At 38.5% G+C, this 22,071-nt stretch overlaps 1 protein-coding gene across 5 annotated transcripts in view; it reads left to right on the top strand.

Moving 5' to 3' along the window:
• The first annotated feature begins 7,509 nt into the window (after positions 1 to 7,509).
• LOC117019985 (ankyrin repeat domain-containing protein 26-like) overlaps positions 7,510 to 22,071 on the top strand; it is a 28,971-nt gene continuing 14,409 nt past the window's right edge. For 3 of the 5 annotated variants that reach the window (XR_004422607.1, XM_033102217.1, XM_033102218.1), the window contains exons 1-4: positions 7,660 to 8,353; positions 10,017 to 10,166; positions 20,156 to 20,268; positions 21,552 to 21,678. Coding sequence is in view for 3 of the 5 variants with exons in the window: in XM_033102217.1 (XP_032958108.1) it covers positions 7,688 to 8,353; positions 10,017 to 10,166; positions 20,156 to 20,268; positions 21,552 to 21,678 (1,056 nt within the window). In the remaining 2 variants the exon portion in view is untranslated. Of the gene's footprint in view, positions 8,354 to 10,016; positions 10,167 to 13,279; positions 13,351 to 13,700; positions 13,795 to 20,155; positions 20,269 to 21,551; positions 21,679 to 22,071 lie in introns of all 5 variants that reach the window. The other 2 variants (XR_004422608.1, XM_033102219.1) reach the window with 2 other exon arrangements.

Below are 22,071 nucleotides of genomic sequence, written 5' to 3'. Positions count from 1 at the left end.
GTTACCAAGTGGCTGACCCGTGATTTGACCTTCAGCCTGCTTGGCTTCCAAGTCCATTCTCTGGTCCGTCAGCCTGTACAGAGAAGTTGCTGGGCAGCTCTGGGTTCAAGATTCAGGTATAATTCAGGTGATCTCAAAGAGTCCAATTTAGTTTTGTGTTAACGCTGATTTAGTGTTTTCCTACAAAGCCCAGTTAGCCCAAGATTTTGTCTAAATGTACTTGACAATTCCAGCAGTCACGAGAGCCTTCTTTTCACCATCAGTGTTTAGGCCAGATCTCAGTTAGCTGTGGCCACAGAACCACAGATTGTACATAAGCAAGACCTAATCAGGCAAGTGTTTTCAGGTATAATGCGATGTACCCTTCTTGGGATGAATCGTGGTTCTGTAAGTGAAGAACATCTATGTATAGACCATGTTGTGTTAATTCAGCACAAATTGAGAGGATATTTCTAATTGATTTCTCTACTTACTGAATCCCCAGCCTGTGTTTCCCTTCTGGCTAATACCTTTCCCTTGTTCTAGGAAGTTTATTCTTTTTTTCCTAGAGTCTTTCTCCCTTCTTCCATGAGTCTTCTCCATTTTATACTTCTTTCTCTGCTGTTCTCAGGGGTTTTTTTGTTGTTGTTGATCTGTTGTTTTATTCCACTTCTGCCAGCTAAGTATTCTCTGTTTTTCTAGACAGAATCAAAAGTACATAGAATTTCAGGGTTTTAACGAATGTTAGCAATTAATTATTCAAAACACCCAGTAGTTCTTCATTCTGCCATAAATGTTTTGGTCAAGTGGTTATTCACATGGAAAGTTTGAAACTCAAAGAGATTATGTGACTTATTTGAGTACAGTGAGTGATGAAATGAGATTAAGTGTAGATTTCTAAGCCCACTACACTTCCTTTGTTGTCATCCTTTAGGTGAGTGTTTTACTAATGGAAAGGTCTAGTGAATGCAGTGGAAGAGGATAAGTATGGAATTAGCAAGGGAATCCAAGTTTTAAGAGAAACAATACTGGTTGGGATAGGAATAAGGCTTTTAGAATAGAGATCAGAGATCAGATAAGGGAAAAAAGATGAGAATAGTACGGTATGACAATTTAAGGAGAAATTACAAGAAGGAAGGACAAAGGATGTTGGTAGTTTTCTAAAAATGCAGATTAAAATAAGGGGTTCAAGGGCATCCTGTACAAGTTGCTGCTTTTCTGTTTGTTGAATTGGAGGAACCAGCCTAATTTAAGAATTTATGAAAACATATTAAAGTATTTGAGCCCCTGGAAACATTCTCTTTATAGCAAATAGGAATGTGGTATCATCCCCCTGCACCCCAACTTAGGGAGGCGGGCTTATGTCCCCTCGAGTCCTAAGGCACTGGAGATTGCTGAACTACACAGATCTATGGCCCACAGCAGGTGTCTCGTCACCTCCACCTCTTTTCCCTACGCGCTGATGTCCTTCCCATGTATATGGAGTGTTGGGCAGAGGGAAGACTGATTGTCAAAACAATAATGGAGTTGGGTAGATGGTAACATGCCTGTGTTGGGAGTATTTTACTTAAATCAAGCAAGAAACTTCATTGAATACAGAAACAGCTGACCTTTTACTTTTTTGTTGTTGTTGTTGCTTTTGTAAAGAAATGAACTCACTTATTTTTGTTGTGTATCTTTACCCTAAAGTCTTACCTGCAAACCTGGCACTAATGATTCAAGGTCTGTATCAGCTGATGGACTCTTCGATGTTGATACCAAGGTAAAATGCTCCTTTGTGAAATTATCTTTTTTGCTCTGAATTTAGTTTTGTGTAGCACTTGCTTGTAAAATTTAGGAGTGGTCCACCTATCATTGTTTTATGTTTGTAAGGGAAAATTGGTCAGCGTGAACCATTTTATAAAATATGACCATTTGAGGCTTTTTTTTTTTTTAACTTTAGAAAGTATTGAACATGGGAGCTGAAAAAAAGAAGGGGCTGGGAAATATATAGTGATAGGATAATTATATTGGGAGGTATCCCACAGTGATGGAGATACGAAATTTGGTTAAGGGTAAGGATTCTTAATATATCTTTTACATTATTCCAACATGACTTTTATAATACTCGTGCCTAAATGAAATCTTTGATGGATTCAATTACATATTGTCATAGTCATGTAATCTTCCTGGTACCTTTCAGTTTTAAAACTATGCAGCATATAACATATACTTCTTTTTTTGTTACACTTTGTATTTTGGTATCATATAGTTGTTAGGAGCGAGTGTTTTCTCTGTTTTTTTTCCTTGTGTTTTTTGGTTATATTCAGTTGACATTCAATAATATTTTATATAAGTGTCAGGTATACTGGGTTCATAATTTAGACTAAAATAATAGTAGAAATTGTGACAATTTAGAATTCAAGTTCTCTTTCTTAAACCCCATATTATAAAGGGATTCCACTATGTTCTAAATCATTGCATTATGACTATATTTAAATGTCTTCATCTAATTGAGGAGTACATGTTTTGCATAAAATAATAACCAATTTTAGAAGCAGACATTCTTAAAAACCTTACTATATTTAAAAAAAATATAGTAAAATATCAAATTTCAGAGATTTTTTTTTCAATGTAAAGTTTTTCATTTACGTTAGAGTTGACATTGATTGAATATTATGTTAGCCTCAGGTGTACAGCATAGTGGTTAGGCATTTATATAATGTATCAACTGGTACCCCAATTAGTCTGGTATCTCTGACAGCATCCTTAGTTATTACAATCTTATTTACTATATTCCTTGTACTGTAATTGACATGTTCATGGCTATTTTATAACTGTCAATTTGTGCTACTTAATCCTTTTACCTTTTCAAGCATTCCCCCAACAATCCTCGAACTGGGCAATGACCAGTTAGTTCCCTGCACCTATGAGTTTGTTTCTCTTTTCGATGTCCATTTTTTTTTTAGATATCACAAATAAGTGAAATAATGTGATATTTGTCTTTCTCTGTCTGACTTATTTCACTTTGAATAATACCCTCTAGGTCCACCCACGTTGTCACAGATTGTAAGATTTTATTCTTTGTTACAGCCAAGTAGTATGTTGTTGTATATATGTACCACTTCTTCTTTATCCAAGACGATGCATACTTCAGTTGCTTCTTTATCTGGATTATTGTAAATAATGTGTCAAGGACCATACAGATGCATACGTGTTTTGGATTTCTGTGGAGAAAAACCCAGAAGTGAGATTGCTGTGCCACATGGTAGTTCTATTTTCAAATTTTTGAGGAACTTCCATATTGTCTTCCATTGCGGCTGGCCAGGTTTGCAGTCACACCAACAGTGCACGGGGCTTCCTTTCACATCCTCACCAACAGTTGTTGTTTGTTAATTTTTTGATGATGGCGATTCTGACAGTTGTGAGGTGATAGCTCATTGTGTTTTTAATTTGCATTGCTCTAATGATTAGTGGCACTGAGCATGTTTCGTATGTCTCTTGGCTATCTGTATGATCTCTTTGGAGAAAAGTCTATTCAGGTACTCTTCTGATTTTGTAATTGCATTGTTTGTCATTTGGTGTTAAGTTTTATGAGTTCCTTATATATTTTGGATATCAACCCCTTTATCCGATGTATGATTGGCAAATATCTTCTCCCATTCATCTGGTCGTGTTTTCATTTTGTTGATGGTTTCCGTTACTGTGCAAAAAATTTTTAGTTTGATGTCACATATATGGGTCTTGTAGTCCTATCCATTCAGCCACCTTCTGTCTCGACTGGAACATTTAACCTATTTACATTTAAAGTAGTTATTTATACGTATGTGATTATTTCCATTTTATTATTCCTATTTCTTCTCCTCCTCGTCCTCATCCTCCTCCTTCTCCTCCTCTTTCTGTTCTTCTTCTTCTCCTTCTACTTCTCCCTCTCCTTCTTCCCCTCCTCTTCCTCCTCCTTCTCCTCCTCCTCCTCCTCTTACTCTTCCTCCTCTTCTTTCTCCTCCTCCTCCTCCTTCTCCTCCACCTCCTCCTCCTCCTCCTCCTCCTGTTTCTCCTCCTCCTCCTCCTCCTCCTCCTCCTCCTCCTCCTCCTCTTTCTCCTCTTCCTCCTCCTTCTCTTCCTCCTCCTCCTCCTTCCTCCTCCTCCTCCTCCTCTTCCTCCTCCTCCTCTTCTTTCTCCTCTTCCTCCTCCTCCTCCTCCTCCTCCTCCTGTTTCTCCTCCTCCTCCTTCTCCTCCACTTCCTCCTCCTCCTTCTCCTCCTCCTGTTTCTCCTCCTCCTCCTCCTCCTCCTCCTTCTCCTCCTCCTCCTCCTCTTTCTCTTCTTCCTCCTCCTTCTCCTCTTCCTCCTCCTCCTCCTCTTTCTCCTCCTCCTCCTCCTTCTCCTCCTCCTCCTCTCCCTCTCCTCCTCTTCCTCCTCCCCCTCCTCCTCCTCCTCTTACTCCTCCTCCTCTTCCTTCTCCTCCTCCTCCTCCTCCTCCTCCTCCTCCTGTTTCTCCTCCTCCTCCTCCTCCTCCTCCTCCTCCTCCTCCTCCTGTTTCTCCTCCTCCTCCTCTTCCTCCTCCTCCTTCTCCTCCTCCTCCTCTTTCTCCTCTTCCTCCTCCTCTTTCTCCTCCTCCTCCTCCTTCTCCTCCATCTCCTCCTCCTCCTCCTTCTCCTCCTCCTCTTCCTCCTTCTCCTTCCTCCTCTTCGTCCTCCTCCTCCTCCTATTTCTCCTCCTCCTCCTCCTCTTCCTCCTCCTCCTCCTCTCCTCCTCCTCCTCCTCTTCCTCCTCCTCCTCCTCCTCCTCCTCCTCTTTCTCCTCTTCCTCCTCCTCTTTCTCCTCCTCCTCCTCCTTCTCCTCCACCTCCTCCTCCTCCTCCTTCTCCTCCTCCTCCTCCTCTTTCTCCTCTTCCTCCTCCTTCTCCTCCTCCTCCTTCTCCTCCTCCTCTTCCTCCTTCTCCTCCTCTTCCTCTTTCTCCTCCTCCTCCTCCTCTTTGTCCTCCTCCTCCTCCTCTTCCTCTTCCTCCTCCCCCTCCCCCTCCTCCTCCCCCCCCTCCTCCTCCTCCTCCTCCTCCCTCTCCTCCTCCTCCCCCTCCTCCTCCTCTTTTTCCTCCTCCTCTTCCTCCTCCTCCCCTCCTTAGTCGAAGATTATTGCTTTTCATCACTTTCAATATTTGCCAATCCCTTCTGGCCTGCAAATTTTCTGTTGAGAAATCACCTGACAATCTTATGAGAGCTCCATTGTATATGACTAACTACTTTTCTCTTGATGGTTTTAATATCCTCTCTGTGTCCTTACCCTTTGGCATTTTAATTATGATATGTTTTCGTGTGGGCCTGTTTGGGTTCATTTTGTTTGGAACTCTTTGTGTTTCCTGAGCTTGTTTGTGTCTATTTCCTTCTCCAGGTTAGGAAAGATTTCCATCATTGTGTATTCCAATAGGTTTTTAATTCCTTGCTCTCTCTCTCTCTCTCTTCTCCTTTTGATAGTCTTACGGATGTTGTTATACTTGATATTGTCCCAGAGGTCCCTTAAAGTATTCTCTGTCTTTATTTATTTTTTTACTTATATTCATTTTTTTTTCTGTTCTGATTGGGTGTTTTCTGCTACCTTGTCTACCAAATCACTATTTGAACCTCTGCTTCACCAAATGTGGTGCTGATTCCATCTATAAATTATTCATTTCAGATATTGTATTCTTCATTTTTGACTTTTTTTATGATTTCTATGTCCTTTTTATGTTTGCTGTCTCTTCGTTGAAATTGTACTGAGTTTATCCTAATTTCATCGAGCATCCTTATAACTAGCATTTTGAGCTCTGTTTCTGGTAGATTGCTTGTCTCCATTTGGTTTACTTCTTTTTCTAGTTTTATCCTGTTCTTTCATTAGAGAAATGTTTCTTTCCCTCTTCTTTTTTCACTGCCTCTCTGTGTTTGTTTCTATGTATTATGTAGATCTGCTAATTCTTCTCATCTTGGCAGCATTGGCTCATATAACAGGTATCATGTGGGTCCCATGGTACAGTCTCCCCGGTCACCTGAGCCGGGTGCTCCAGAAGCTCGTGTGAGTGGTGTGTGCCCTCCTTTTGTACTTGAGCCTTGATTGTTGTTGGCACATCAGTGTGTGGAATTGACCCTCAGGACGACTGGCTGTGACTACAGTAGATGACTACAGTATGTGGGCTGACCTCACAGAGTAAGATCGACTGTAGCAGGGACTCTGGTGTCTGCTCATTCCATGGCTTGGGCGTGTCATTTATGGAGCTAATTGGGTGTTGTTCTGGTATTGCTGAAGCTGATTACCAGGTGTGTTGGATTTGGGGCCTCTTGGGAGGGGTTGTGGGGCAGGCCCAGGTCAGCAGCTTGTGCCCAACCCAGAGCCACCTAGTAGAAGCTAAAAAGTGACCTACTCTTGGTAGCTGCCTTTGTGGGTTTGGAGGCACCGAGGAGAGGCTCTGCTGTGATGCAAGACAGGATGATGCATAGGATCCTAGGAAGAAACGGAAGTCCTCAATATCATAAATTGCAGCCTGAGTGACTGTTGTAAAATAGAATTGTGATGATGCAACACATCCGTTTTATTTATTTAATTTATTGGTGAGTATTTTATTCAAAGAAGTCCCTATTTCATATTTATTGAAATAGTCCCTATTTCACATACATTGCCTCTATTTCACATTTATTTTTCCTTTAAACATTATGAAAAGGAAATAACACTTATGCAGCAGCAAATAATCTCACTATTTTCTAAGAAGAGCTCTATAATTTTTAGCTTATTTACCCTGAGTTTTTTGAAATCTAAGGCTTCTTTTGAATTTATATATTTACACTAGAAGGGCAGCAAGCACACTATTGTAGAGTCCAAAGTCCTGGAAAAAATCCTGAACTTGCTCATCTTTTTAATCATTCTGTCTGAAATTGTGATAACGAAATGAGTTCATTGATGTATAAAGAAGTGCTTAGCGCAATGCCTAGATTTATCAGTGATTAGTAGATTTAATCTTATAAGTGACTCTGAAAGTATTAGAAATGTAGAATATCTTTTGAATATTCTTGGGGAAAAAATTCTAGGAAATGTAATCAGTCCAAATATATGCAGAGTGAATACTCTTACTGTGGGAGAGGTGTATATTCAGACGGTAAACTCTATTTTAAAGTGTAGTCAGACTTCTTAATCTTTTATTTCATGCCTTCTGGATTTGCTGCCTTTCCAGTTCTGAGATGCTTAAAATTCTCTTATGATTTTAAAATTCTCTTTTTCACTTTCATGGATTCAGCATCTTATATTAAATTTTTCTAACTTTGGGGAAGTTATGCTTGTATAAAGTTGGAGGTTTGGATTCAACATTGTATTTTTCCAATGGGATATCCACTTACTGCAACCTTTTCATTATATAAACATTTAGGTTCTTCTTTAATTTCAGAGGATATCATGATATGTCATTTCAGTGAGTGCTAGCTACAAGTCTCCTTTGTTTTACTTAGGTTTCTGAGAGTTACAAAAAAGAAAAAGACCTGTTGCGTGAAAATCACATGTTGCAGGATGAAATCGCCAAACTAAGATTGCAAATGGACACACTCAACACTCAGAATCAGGAAGTGGAAAAAAAAATACTTTGAGGACACTGCAAATGCAAAAGAAAAGAATGACTGTCTTCAAAAGACAATAAAACTGAATGATGAAACACTAACAAAAACAGTATTTGAATATAGCAGACAGCTTAATGTTCCAACAGCTGAGAATACAATGCTGAACTCTCAACTGGAGAATGAAAGACAAAGCAAAGAAAGATTGAAAACAGAAGCGGAATCCGATCATCATTATGAGCTTAGTAAGCAATTAATAAGACATCTACAACATACTTTCCAGAGATTAAGAGATGAATGCTTGCATTTCATGGACAAAATCGCTATGTGTAACCTAAAAGAAAAGAAGGAGATTCTTTCTCAGCAACTTTCTAAAGCTGGAAGTAAATTCAATAGCTTAGACACTGAGCTCCCTCACACAAGATATGCTGTCAGAGAAAGGACATTGGTTTTTGAACCTGTATTGAAAGACCTAAACCAAACTCACTGTCAAGAGGAGGAATTTGAACACATGTATCAAAGGGAACAAGGAAAAGTGAACACATATATTGGAAAGCTGGAATCCCTAAAGGAGAAAGGTTCTGACGTACAAAGTGGAAATATGCTTCTTCGACAGAAGTTGGATGATGCGTTCAACAAAAGTGACAGTAATGAAAACTCAGGAATGAATATTGAAGAGCAGCTTCAGGAGCTCAAAAAAGTGCTTCAAGCTGAATGTGAAAAACAAGAGCGTATGGTGAAAGAGAGACATAAGGAGTTAGTCAACAAATTGAAACACTTGAAAGGAAGAATGTGCCAGTATGAAAACGATAAATCAGAAAGAGAAGTAAGTATCCAGAAAGAAAAATAGTTTTCAAATTACCTGAAAGAAAATTCAATGTTCAGATATTTGATAATGGCTAAATGTTGAATCTAGCAGAATATTAAAAATATATAGATTACAAATGTATTTGCTCTAACAGCTTAAAAGCATACATTGTATCCAGCAAATAAAACTTAGACCTGTGAGGTGTTTTACTTTGAGTAAAGACATTGTGTTGACTATGAAATTTTAAGGTATAAATTGTTATTAGATACATATTGATATGAATGATTCAGTCTTACAGTGCTACAATAATAATTTTCATCTTTCTGTTACCACATTGTAATACCATTATGAAGCAGATAAATGGAAATGCTTCTATGCAAACAGAGTTTTTAGAGATAAAGGTTCAATTAAGTGGATTACCTGCAGAGTTAATTCTAGATTTCCCACATGAACTGAAGTGTAGATGCTGTCACTTTCCCTCAGTAGTTTCTTCCACATTTTAGTTGGTATAATTTTGTTTTTATTCATGTCAATTTGATATAAATTGGAACAATTTCAGTCCCAAATAATGTATTCTTATGACCTGTGACCTCTTTAAAGGCAGCTAATTTTTCATTAAATCATAATTGGGGACAAATGTGAGGAGTTTTATCAGCACTCTACTTGATTTAATCTTCCCACTACTACGTATAATTGTCCTTGAATATTTTTACAAATTCATTTTTCTCATCACAAGGCCCATTTACTATCATTTGGACATAAGTTTGTCCATTTCAAAGAGAACTGTAGCGGTCTCTGATTTATTAACTTGGCATTGGGTCTCCATTTTCAGACGAGTGAGGGGAGGCAGGATTCATGTGTAGCAGGAAGGGAGGTCAGGCCACGTTACCTGGGGCCCTGAAGCCCATTGGAATGAGTTGGCTTTTCTTCTAAGATACAGGAATCTGTTGGAAGGTTGTGAGCAGTGGACTGCATACGTGAGGACCTGGGAAGTCAATTTAAGCCTGTGATAAAAAAGGGGGAAACATTCCACAATGTAGAATTGACTCCCACTAGTCCCACCGACATAGCAGCTTCCCCTGAGATGTCAGTAGATTGTGTGGCTTTGCAGCTTCATCAGGGGAAACGGAGAGTGGGGCTGACTCTGTTGTTAAGTAACCTACGTAATAGTGAGTGGGCAGCAGGACAACACCTCCTGTGTCTTACCCAGATTCAGTCATCAGGGGAAACGGAGAGTGGGGCTGACTCTGTTGTTAAGTAACCTACGTAATAGTGAGTGGGCAGCAGGACAACACCTCCTGTGTCTTACCCAGATTCAGTCATCAGGGGAAACGGAGAGTGGGGCTGACTCTGTTGTTAAGTAACCTACTAATAGTGAGTGGGCAGCAGGACAACACCTCCTGTGTCTTACCCAGATTCAGTCATCAGGGGAAACGGACAGTGGGGCTGACTCTGTTGTTAAGTAACCTACGTAATAGTGAGTGGGCAGCAGGACAACACCTCCTGTGTCTTACCCAGATTCAGGAAACAGAATTGTGTCCAAAAGAGGGAAAGAAGGTGAACTGATGCCTGGGGTGATCTCTTTTCAAGTTATATATTATATTAATATGTTAGAGTTAGCGATCATTAACATAATTTAATAGATGTGATTATAAAATCAGTAACAGAATCATCTTCCTAGGTGGTTGGGAGACAACTTCAACAAGAGCTACCTGACTCCATAAAAAAACTGCCTGTGTCAGAGGCTTCACTGGAGGTTAGATTACATTACCGTATGCGTTCAGAAGCTGAGACGCAGGATTTCAAGACATTAGAGCACATCAGAAGTCAGGTATGTGTGAAATGTAACCTGTCGACAGTTCATCTACAGTTGATTAATATAAAGTGTTTTAGGATCCTGATTTTCAAGGGCAGCTTTCTTTTGTGTTTTCGTTGTAATTATTTTATTATCATTTTATTATCTTTATAATGCACTTCTTCCTTAAACTCTGGCTTCCATCCTGCTATTTGCATTGTATGTTTTTTCTTATAGTCTATACCCTTGGTAACGTTGAGAAATAGGCAGCATTCCTCATAGAAATCGAGAGACTTTTTTCCTACTAAACAATATTTTGTAGTGATATCTCCATTACCACGATGAGGCAGCCATTTAAAATCAGAAGATAATGATTACTAGAACGATTCAGAAATTTGTCTTATTTCTTATCATCACTTTTGTGAATGGTTACAGCATTGGTGTATAATTCATGGACTTCAGACTAACTTGTACAGAAAGTTCATTATACAAACCAGTTGAAGTAGGTATTTCCTTCATTTTGTTTTCTTTTTAGAAACATTGTAAAAGTATAGAAATATGTAGATCATTGTAGTATGCACACCCACAATAGAGAATTAAGAAAATAATCTAGATTCACTATTTTTTTTTAATTTTCATTGGGATGCAATTCCCATATCATATTTCACCTGTTTAAACTATACACTCACTGTCTCTTATTACAGTCGGAGAGTTGTGGGACTATCACCACAATTACAGAACACGTCCATCACCCCCAAGAGAAACCCCACCTCACTTAGCCGTCATCCCATCTTCCTGTCTCTCCCAGCCTCAGGCAACCACCAATCTACTTTCTGTCTATAGATTTGCCTATTTTGGACATTTCATGTCAATGGAATCACACGGTATGCGGTCCTTTGTGACTAGCTTCTTTCACGTAACATCACATTTCCAGGGTTTAACCGTGTTGTAGCACATACCAATTGTTAGCTGTTTCTTCCTATTGCCCAACATTACTTCACTTTGTGGACAAAATACCCATTCATCATGGAACTTTGTGTTGTTTCCACTTTTTGGCTGTTAATAATTCTGCTATGAACACGAGTTTACAAGTTATGGTGGGAGCCAATGTTTTGATTTCCCTGCCCCCGGATTTCTGGCTCCTGATCTCGCCTCTCCGTGAAGCTTTCTCTGACTGTTTGAACTCTCATTGAACTCATGTTCCTCAGCGCTTGTCAGATAGTCTGTGCAGAGCAATCGAGCCCTAAATTTGACATAGTTTTAATTTTTCATGAGAGAGAATTCTGTCTTTCTCAGTATAAGTTTGTCCAAGGGGAAATCGTATTTGATATGATGGCACCTATCCTTGCATACATTGAAAATGTTTTCTTTAACAGTTGCTAGGATAAAATTAAATATTTCATACCAAACCAATACTTCCCCTTGGAGACATTGATATAATTAAACTTTTATTCTGAAAGTACTTCTCACAATTATATATAAAATTGAAAGCACGAATCTAATAGAAACTTGTTCAATGAAATGCTCATTTCCCCCTCTCCATGAAAATAAAAAAATAAAATAAAAGGGAACCAGCCCTTCCTCTCTGCAGCCAGACAGGGTGTACAGACTGATAGCACGTTCTACCTGTACAGTTCTGAGGACGGCTTTTCTGATCTGCCAGAGCACGTTGCTTTCATCTGCTCTTCTGAGTGCTTGCTAACACATCCCAACATAACCAGTTGCTGGGAATGAATTGATTTGGGAAGTTGGGTTTAGCACTCGAGTCCGTCACTTCCATGCCAGTGGCTTCACCCTGCCTCTCATGGTCATATAAATTGTATGTTCAGTCCAGGAGGTGGTATTTGCACGGTAGTCCATACTCGTCACCCACTGAGTGGAGCAGAGACATAGTAACGTATAAATTGTTACAAGCAGAGAAAATGTACTGTTGGCTAGTGGAGTTGGTCAAAGGTTTTTAGTACTGGGGTTATATTCTGGGCTAATGCTCCCCATTTGCTGACATTGCCAATAGTTTGGTGAATGATTTCAGTGTAACTGGGGTAAGAGACCACTTCCATTGGCATCCTATCTGTGTAAAATATCAGATTTCATTAGAACATAAAATACAGCAACAATAATAATGCTAACTGCAAACCCTTTGATTTTACTGTGTGCTGTGTCCTTTTCTATTGCATATGTTCCCTAATTTAATTTTCCCAATATCCCAGTGAGGTAGATGCCACTATTGTCTCATTTTATAAATGAAGAAACTGAGACCCAAAAAATTTAAGTATTTTGCTCAAGGTCACCCAGCTAATAACTAGTGGACTTGGAATAAAAACCCAGGCATTTTGGCTCTTATTTAGTTACTGCCCCTCAAACTATTCCATGAACTATCTGATTGCCCCCAAGAGTAGCCTGTTAACTTTCATAATCACTGGAATAGCCTGGTAATTCACGTATATGAATATTTAAAATTAGAGTTGATGGGATGCTTGAAATATAGTATGTTTGACTTCTTGGGTCATTTATACTACAAAGTATGATAATTAAGTGTGAGAACTCATTCTAGAAAAAGTGCTACATACCTCGTTGCTGAATATCACTACGGTCACAAAGCTCCCTTTGGGAAGCTATGCACCAATGCCACCGCCTAGCTCACAGTTCAAAGCAATTTTGGAACTCTTTTTCTGGAATGGCCATCATTGCTGTCATCATATTACTCTTGATGTCCTGAATGTCTTCAAATAGTCTTCCTTTCCATATTTTCTTTATCTTTCCATATCTTTCTTTATCTTTATCAATGACATATTCAGTCATTGGGGGCCAGATCAGGTGAGTAGGGAGGGTGCTGCGATAAAGTTATTTGTTTACAGGCTAAAAACTCCCTCACAGACAGTGCCATGTGAGCTGGTGCATTGTTGTGATACAAGAGCAATGAGTCGTTGGCTAAAAGTTCAGGTCATCTAACTTTTTCACACAACCTTTTCAGCACTTCCAAAGAGTAAATTTGGTTAACTGTTTGTCCAGTTGGTAGAAATTCATAATGAACAATCCCTCATATATATATATAAAAAAGAGGAGCAACATCATTGCAACGTTTGCAAACTTAATTGTCAGATGTCATAGATCATCAGTAGTTAAACATAACGTTTTCTTTATTTTAGCTGCAAGAAGCAAGAGCTCGACATACAGAGGATGCAAGATGTTCTGAGAAGATGGAAGATCACGTGCAAAAGTATAATTTAAAGCAGCACAGAAAATAACTTGAGTATTTATAAAGCAGATGTGTAGTGTAGTATGACAATTAGATCAGTTATAACAATAAACACATGAGTGTGAAGCTGGGTCAAAATGTCAGCTTTGAGCTACCTTGAAAAGAATAATTTGTGTACATTATCTCTAATTTTGCACATTATCCACAATTCACAACTAGAAAAATGGCACAAATGCCAAATCGTGCGCTTTTCAAATTGTAAGATTTTATGTAGTTCAGATTTTATGCACGTTCAGATATTTGTTCAGAGATTATGTGGTATGCTTTAAAGTTAATGTGTGAGAATACTTATATCAAAATATTCACTTTAGGCTTGAAACTGAAAATACTGACCTAAAAATGACAATTAAAAAGCCAGTGGGCCTAATCAAACAGCTTCACAGGAACCTGTCAGGTACAAGTTTGGTAAGTGAATCTCTTCATTTCTGTCATACTGCAAATGAATTTTTATGTCTGTCATAGTAGCATATAAGAATATTTTAGACAATAAGAACAGTCTCATTAATAAAAGTACTGTATTCATGTTGATATGACTTGCTGGGAGTAATGTAATTCCTCTCTACAGAGAAAGAAATCTCAGTTCATAAAATTAATGATTTTTGTAGTAAGATTTTTATAGAAAAAGATTGTGATAGTCTAAAGGCAATATTTGATATATACCACGTTTCATTTATCCATTCGTTTGTCCAACATTTGGGTTTTTCCAACTTTTGGCTGTTGCTAATTATGCTGCCACAAACATCGGACTACAAATACCTGTTTGAGTCCAGGCATTTGAGTAATGATTTGATCCAGAATTCTGAATTTCCCTTGAAATCTAAACCCTTTAGTGAGATTTGAAAAATGAATTACTTTTAATGTTCTAATTTGTTTTGTTCATCATTAACGAATACTGGGTCATTATGCAAATGTTTCCTGAAAAGAATATACTTTTCTCTTTGTTGGATTTTGAAAAAGAAAAGAGATGCCAGTGTAAAAGTAGAAATGAATGCCCAATCAAGGCCTTATATAGTAACATAGTGCTCCTAGCTTTGCAAGTGTAGAAACTAATCTTTTTCCAATCACTTGAGTTAATCATATGCTTTTAAAGATTTAACAGTTCAATGTCAGAAAAGATTGATGTGTCATCCAGGATGACAATTTCCTGATGGACAGTGAAAACCGTATCACTATTTCCTAAGCAGAACAACGTTCCCCTGCCATCCTCCTGTCCTCTGTAGGAGAGGCTCCCTAGGATTTCCCATCATAAGATCGCATTGTGACCCCTGAGGCGGACCAATGACGTAGATGTACCTTCCAGCTGGTGTCTTTCAGTCACAGCAGCCAGGTCTAAGCAATTTCATTACACAGACATGCCCATCAAGGGAAAGAGAAGATTGTGCTGATGGTCCTTCTTGTGGCCAAAGAAACTTTGAAAAAAAATTTTTGTCTAGACTTCTTGTCAATTAAGTCACATTATGTTAGCATACTTTTCATATGAGTGACATGATAATGTGTTGATAAGGAGTCTTACATGAATGTGAATTCCATGAGTTGTCACATCACAGTTTTATAGAGAAATCTATTATATTAAGGTATCAAAAATTGAAAAATTGGGAATTTGTGGTCAAGATAGCAGAGTAGGTAAATGCCATGCTTGTCTCCTCTCACGATCACATCAAAATTACAACTAAACTACAGAACAATCATCACTGAGCGTCACCTGAAGTCTAGCTCAACCAAAGTCGTCCTAACTCTAAGGACATACAGAAGAAGTCACCTCGAGACTGGTAGGAGGGGCAGAAAAACAGAACAAGCTGATGCCAGACCCCTGTGTGACTGTTAAAAGTCTAGAGGGATATCTTGGTTGTGGTGGTCCACCTGGGGTGTGAGGGGTCCCAGCTCCATACCAGGCATCCTAGCCCAGGATTCCAGTGCTAGAGAGAGATGTCCCCATAACTTCTGGCTGTGGAAACCACTGGTCATTCTAGCTGGGTGAGATGAAGTGTGACTAGAGTCCCAGTTGATTCTCTTATAAGGCTTGGAATGGGCTTACTAACTGACAGATTCATTTGCCCTGAACTCCAACACTGGGCAGTAGTTCAAAAGATGTCAGGGATATAAGGGGAGGAACTAAGTTTTCTGGCTTTAGGGTGATGGCTGGAGGGGAGCTTTCTCCCACACAGAGGTGCTTGTAGAATCCATTGTTTCTGTACTGATCCATCACCCATCGCAGTGTGAGACATAGACAGCCGCCATCTCTTGAGTCTACATCAACCTGGCTAACACTGTCCATCCCACTCTGGTGATTCCCCGAGAACCTGCCCCACCCAACTTGAGAGCCAACCCAAGCTCCTTCCAGTGGTTCTTTCCAAGAAAAACATCCTGTCTTGGCTCATGCTGCAGACTTGCCTAAAATCTCTCAACGGTTCACAAAACTCAAACAAGCGTTATGTGGCTCTAGCTGTCCTTTACTTCTTGCTGTGCAGACCCAAGATGGCACTAGTGGCAGTTGGCTATGGTTTGCAACTGGAACTCTTGAGGCACCTCTGAACCCAGTGCAGGTGGCAGCCATCTGCGTCCTGCTTTGTGGTCAAGTTAGTTGGCCCCAGACAGGACACAGGCTGTGGCTGATCTTGGCCTGTAGCTGGGCCGCTGCCAGGAGTCCCTAGGGCTAACACAACTGGTGATCATTGTTGAACAGAGCTGGAGCATCACCTGGATAACACCAAGGAAGACACAACCAAAGTGCACACAGGGCAGATACCAGTGCCCTGCTACAGCAAATCCTGCTTTATAGGGGCAGCCCGTGCCAAACCAGCTCCTCCACTGTAGTCATAGTCAGTCCTCACAACCAATCAGCCTGAGGATCAATACCTTCCATTGACATACAAAGAGCAACAGAGACTGAACTACAACAGGAGAGCACAGAGAATTCACACAAGGGGCACACCTGCAGCACCCGGCTCTGGTTAACAAGTAGACTGTGCCACGGGGCCCCACAGGACACCTACTATATAAGGCCACTCAAATAGGCCTGGGAGACACAGCAGTCCTACCTCATACACAGAAACAATCACAAGGAGGAAGCCAAAATGGGAGGTCAAAGAAACATGCCCAATAAAAGAACAGAACAAACCTCCAGAAAAATACTGAGCAAGATAGAGACAAGCAATCTATCAGATGCAGAGTTCAAAACACTGGTTATAAGGATGCTCAGTGATCTCAAGGAGAACTTCAACTAAGACATAGGAAACATAAAAATGAAAATAGAAAACATAAAAATGAACCAGTCATAAGTAAAGAATAAAATAACTGAAAAAGCGAATGTCTTAGAGGGAATGAAAAGCTGATTAGATAAAACAGAGGATCGAATCAGTGATTTAAAAGATGTGGTAGCAGAAAATACCCAATAAGGACAGCAAAAATGATCCAAAAAATGAGGATCGTTTAAGGGACCTCTGGGACAATGTCAAACATACCAACATTCTCATCATATGGGGTACTACAAGAAGAAGAAAGAAATGAAGGAATTCAATATGTACTTGAAGATAAAATGACTGAAAACTTCCCTAACTTGGTGAAGGAAATGGACATATAAGCCGAGAAATCAGAGAGTCTCAAAGAAGATGAGCCCAAACAGGCCCATACCAAGATACAACATAATTAAAATGCCAAAGTTTATAAGTAAATAAAGAATTTTAAAAACAGCAAGAAAAAAACAGTTACCTATAAGAGAGCACCCAGAAAGAAAAAAACAGTTAGTAACCTAAAGGGGAGCACCCATAAGACTATCAGCTGATTTCTCAACAGTAATTTTGCAGTCCAGAAGGGAGGGCACAAAACATTCAAAGTGATGAAAGACCCTCCTACAGCTAAGATTTCTCTACCCAGCAAAACTATCATTTAGTATCATAGGACAGATAAAGAGCTCCTGGAGAACAAAAACTAAAGGAATTCATCAGCACCAAACCAGTATTACAAGGAATATTAGAGGGACTTCTTTAAAACACACAAAACAGAAAGAGCAAAAATATCATTAATAACATGTGGGTAACTACATATCTATCAACAATTACTTTATGTGTAAATGGATCAAATGCTCCAATCAAAACACAGGGTGGCTCAAAGGATAAGAAAATAAGATCGTTACATATGCTCCATACAAGAGACTCGCTTCAGATCAAAAGACACAGAGACTGAAAATAAAGGGCTGGAAACAGATATTTCATGAAAATAAAATAAAATTTAAAAATCTGTGGGAGCAATACTTATATCATACAATATAGACTTTTAAACAGAGGCTAAAAGAATGACCCAGATATCCCATTTCAGGGTATTAATCCAAAGAAACCGAAAAACGCTAATTCGAGGTGACTTGTACTTCCATGTGTTCACTGTAGCATTCTTTACAATGACCAACATGCGCATGCTGCCTGGATGTCTATCAATGGATAAATGGATAAAGAAGAGAGGGTATATGTGTGTATAATGGAATATTGCTCGGGGAATATTCCATGGAAGAAAATGGGTTCTTGCCATCTGCATGGACTAGGAGGGTATTGTGCTGAGTGGAGTAAGTCAAACAGAGAAAGACAGATGCAATGTGATTTTGCTTATAAGTGGAATTTAAGAATAAAACAAACAAACAAAAACACTCATAGATACAAAGAACATTTTGTTGGTTGCCAGCTGGTTAGGGGCTTTGGGAAGTGGGTGAAAAGGGGAGGGATTAAGAAGTACAAATTGGTTTTTACAAAGTGGTCATGGGGATGTAGGGTATAGAATAAGGAATATAGTCAATAATATTGTAATCACGATGCATGGTGTCAGATGAGTCTAGATGGGAAGGGAGTTCGGAGCAAGGTGAAAAAGGTGAAGGGATTAAAAACTACAAATTGGTAGTTACTAAATAGTCACGGGGATGTAATGTAAAGCATAGGGAATATAGTTAATACTATGACAATAACTAAGTATAGTGCCAAGTGGTACTAGACGAGTCAGGGGGATCACTTCTTAAATTACGTAAATTCTAACTACTATGCTGTACACCTGAAATTAATATAAAATATTATAAAATAACATTTTATATAAATTAATATAAAGTAATATTGAATGTCAAAAAATTGAAAAATTTGTAAGCACACCCAAAACTGGTTAAGCTTATACCAAAATAACGAAGGACTATAGATTCCTAGGGGAAGTAGTTAGGATCTCGACAGAATTATCAGCCACCATAAGGTCTACACCATAAATCAAAAGATTAACAATGACAGCTTTCAACCAATTCAATCAATAGCCCTCACTTCTCTAGAAGACTCTCATCTCATGATTCCCCCCAGGTGACATATTACCTGGGTTAAGATATTTGATCCACACAATGTTGAGAGGAAGCATCTGGACTGAGAAGAAAGCACAGCTCCAGCTGACTTAAGCCTTCAAACAAGATAGTGAGTGTACTTGTGAAAGGAATTTCAGAACACTTCCATAGGTCAGGTCAGGTCCCAAGGAATAGGAAGTTATTCAAAAAAACAAACAAAGATGGAAAGGCGAATTGTGGATAATGTGAAGCTTATGAAAAACTTATACATTCTGAGAGAAAAACAGGACAAATTTGCTGGTCAACATCCTAAGGGTGAGGAGCTGCCAACATCTGAAAATAACGCTACGCTCACAGTGACAGTGATAAGCATCCCCATAAAATGTACAAGCTGAGCTGATCCACAGCAAGTCATGGTTTATGAGTGTGTGGTTGAGGACACTGTCTATGAGGAGCTCGGGGGGAAAGGAAAGTACAGAAGACCTCAGGAAAGGGGTCGAGGCTGCCACTGTAGGCGAGGGAATGTGGTTTGAAGCCCTGGGATTTAAGGAGCTGAGCATTTAAAAAGAGGACTAGAAAAGGGTCAAGGCCTGACCACCAGGGCTGCTGTTCAGAAATGAGTTGGGCTGAGAAGACCATGGAAAGGGTGTGGGCATCCTTATCAGTTGCTGATAAGAAGTAAAGCAGGATAAGGACTAAAGAAAGAGATGAGACTGAAAAATGTTTTAGCGCAATTATAAGGACAGAAAGTCAGATTCTTATTTAAAAGAAGATAATAATCGGCGAAAATATGGACCTGGGGATGAGACCACACATTAAAGAAGGTCAGAGTCCTATGCAAGGGGAAAAACAGATCAACAGACAAAAAAGTTACAAGAATCAAGAGAAAGTTATGTTTTTATGTAATATAGAGAAGATAAACTTTAGTTAAAGAGAAAAGTATTTACTAGAAAAGGAGGAATTGTAACCTATGGAAGAACGCTTACAGAGAATGAGAGTCTTCTCCTGATACTCCTGTCAGATCATCACAATCATGTAAGGTGGGCTGCGCGGGAAGTTTTCAAAGATTATCGTAGAAAAATGTGATTTCATAAAGCCTGTAAAATCTTGAACTGTTGATGAAAATGTCTCTGGGAGCATTTCTTGAAGCTAAAATGTAAATAGAGCCACTATTTAAATCTGTTCTTTAACACTTAGTATTTTTACATGTAAAAACCTCCGTTTTTAAGAAAGTTTGGCAATTTAAATTCCAGGAAACCAATGATGACACTGTAAAATCAATTGCAGCTGTTTTAAGAAAAGTCATTGTTTTTGAAATCTGTCCTTACTGGCATCAGGCTTATAACTACATTTCATACACCTGTGTACACATATTACTCGTGAGCTCATGAGGAATAATATTTTAAAGACAGAAGAGTGAGTCTCTAGATTTTTAAAATTAACTTTCTTTAAAAATGTTTTTCAAAGACTGAGGATGAAAAGGAACAATTAAAGTACTATAAGAAGTTAACAGAACCTCTGCAATATAATTTGAATCAACAAAAGAAGAAAAATGATGGATTAGAGAAAGAGTTTACCAGGTAAGGTTTTAATATTTCAGATCATGTCAACCATTAATTACTATTTAACTATAATTCTTACTTTATGAAAACCTAAGTACAAATGTATTTCATACCTGTAATTTCATAATTAAACAAGTTATCCTACTTAAAAATTTACATCAGAAACTCACAGCACAGTCAAACTTGTGTGAATGCCAAAACATTATACCTACTCTTGAATGATTCCTAAAACTATAATGACAGTGACTTTTGCGTATACTGTCAATTGCACTCTTCCTGATCTCCCTTGAATCTTTTTTTCTGCAAGACGTCTTTGCTCTCTTTGGTAATCTTTCCTCCTTTTAGTAGTGTTCTTCCCTTCGGCATTCTAACAGTTTAATGTCTAAAAACCTATCTGTGGTATTGTTTAACAACATCAGAATTGTTATTGATTTGGCTTCTATGTTATTTCTACATTTTTCAGTTATAAAATATGTCATGCATACCAAAGCAGATGTATAACTTAAAGAAGAAGGAGATGAGTAATCATCTCACTCAGATAATAAGGGAATCTTTCCCAACGTCTGGGAAGCCCCGCACGTGGCTTGCTTTCTGTGTACTTGCTGCTTACTGAAGGAAGTTTTTACTCTGATTCTCCTCAGCGTTTTTTCCCTCATGTCACTGTCTTTCTCTGCATTGTTTTGTATTCTTCACATTTTATTAACATTGTGCTAGCAAAAATCTCTTCTTAAAACAGACTTGAAGAGAGTGTTACAATTATCTCTCCAATTTCCTTTCTTCTAAAGCCCTGCCCCTTTCCTTTCCCCTCCACTCAGACTTCAGATTTTTCTTTCCGGTTTCTCTTTCTATTTTGATCTCTTGTTGGTACGTACTTTCTTTTCTTCTGGTAGACTGTGGTCAGTAGGCACCGAATGGTACTTTTGTGTCTTTTCAAAACATCCACATATATTATACTTTCCTTCTTCACCTTGGATACTGATCTCTGGTTTATAGCTGATATTTAATAATAGGTTAATGTTTGATACTAACAATCTTAAGTGGATATTAATAATACTTTAATTATAAGAACCTTACATTGTTACAATATTAAGTCTGTATCATATGTGTCACAATCGTTTTGTTATTTACCTAAGATTATAATTTAATTAGTATGCTTTCAAACTATTATACTGGAACAAATAGGAGAGGATCATAATTTATAGATTTGTTTATTTTGTATGATAGACATAATATCTCTTTAAATAATTATTAAATATTTACTCTTAAAGAATTTGACTTACTCGTTTTCTACAATTCTGCAGACTGAAGACACTCTTTCAGAATACAAGGATGCTACATGACAATCAAAATGGAGAGCTTAGTTTCCTTGGAGATTTAGAACCCAATCAATCTGAAATGGATATTCAGATGAATAGGTTAAAACAGAAAGTAATTTGTAATCCATTTGGGATCCAGAAATCACTTAATTTGAGGAAATATAAACCACTCAATGCTTGGAGCAGTACAATATAGATTTCTCTCTTAATTTTACAGACGCAAACAGTGAAAAAGATAGCTTTTTTTCTATATCAGTTTTCTATAAAAGGGCATACTGTTACCTCTCCTATGTCTCAACCCTGGCTAGTGATCAGAAAGCCAAGGAGGACACCGTTGCATGACCCCAAAGTCACCGTTGCATGACTCCAATCTTCATTGAGATATAATGAACATAGCATGCAGTTCACTCATTTAAAGTGTGCAGTGGCTTTTAGTGTATTCAAAGCTTTATGCAGTCATCATCACAATCAGTTTTACAACATTTTCATCACCCTGGAAAGTATC

The sequence above is a fragment of the Rhinolophus ferrumequinum genome, unplaced genomic scaffold, assembly GCF_004115265.2.
Source record: "Rhinolophus ferrumequinum isolate MPI-CBG mRhiFer1 unplaced genomic scaffold, mRhiFer1_v1.p scaffold_31_arrow_ctg1, whole genome shotgun sequence".
In the NCBI taxonomy this organism is placed as follows: Eukaryota; Metazoa; Chordata; class Mammalia; order Chiroptera; family Rhinolophidae; genus Rhinolophus; species Rhinolophus ferrumequinum.
Note: the sequence above shows the minus strand (reverse complement) of the source record. Positions and strands in the feature narration are given on the sequence as shown.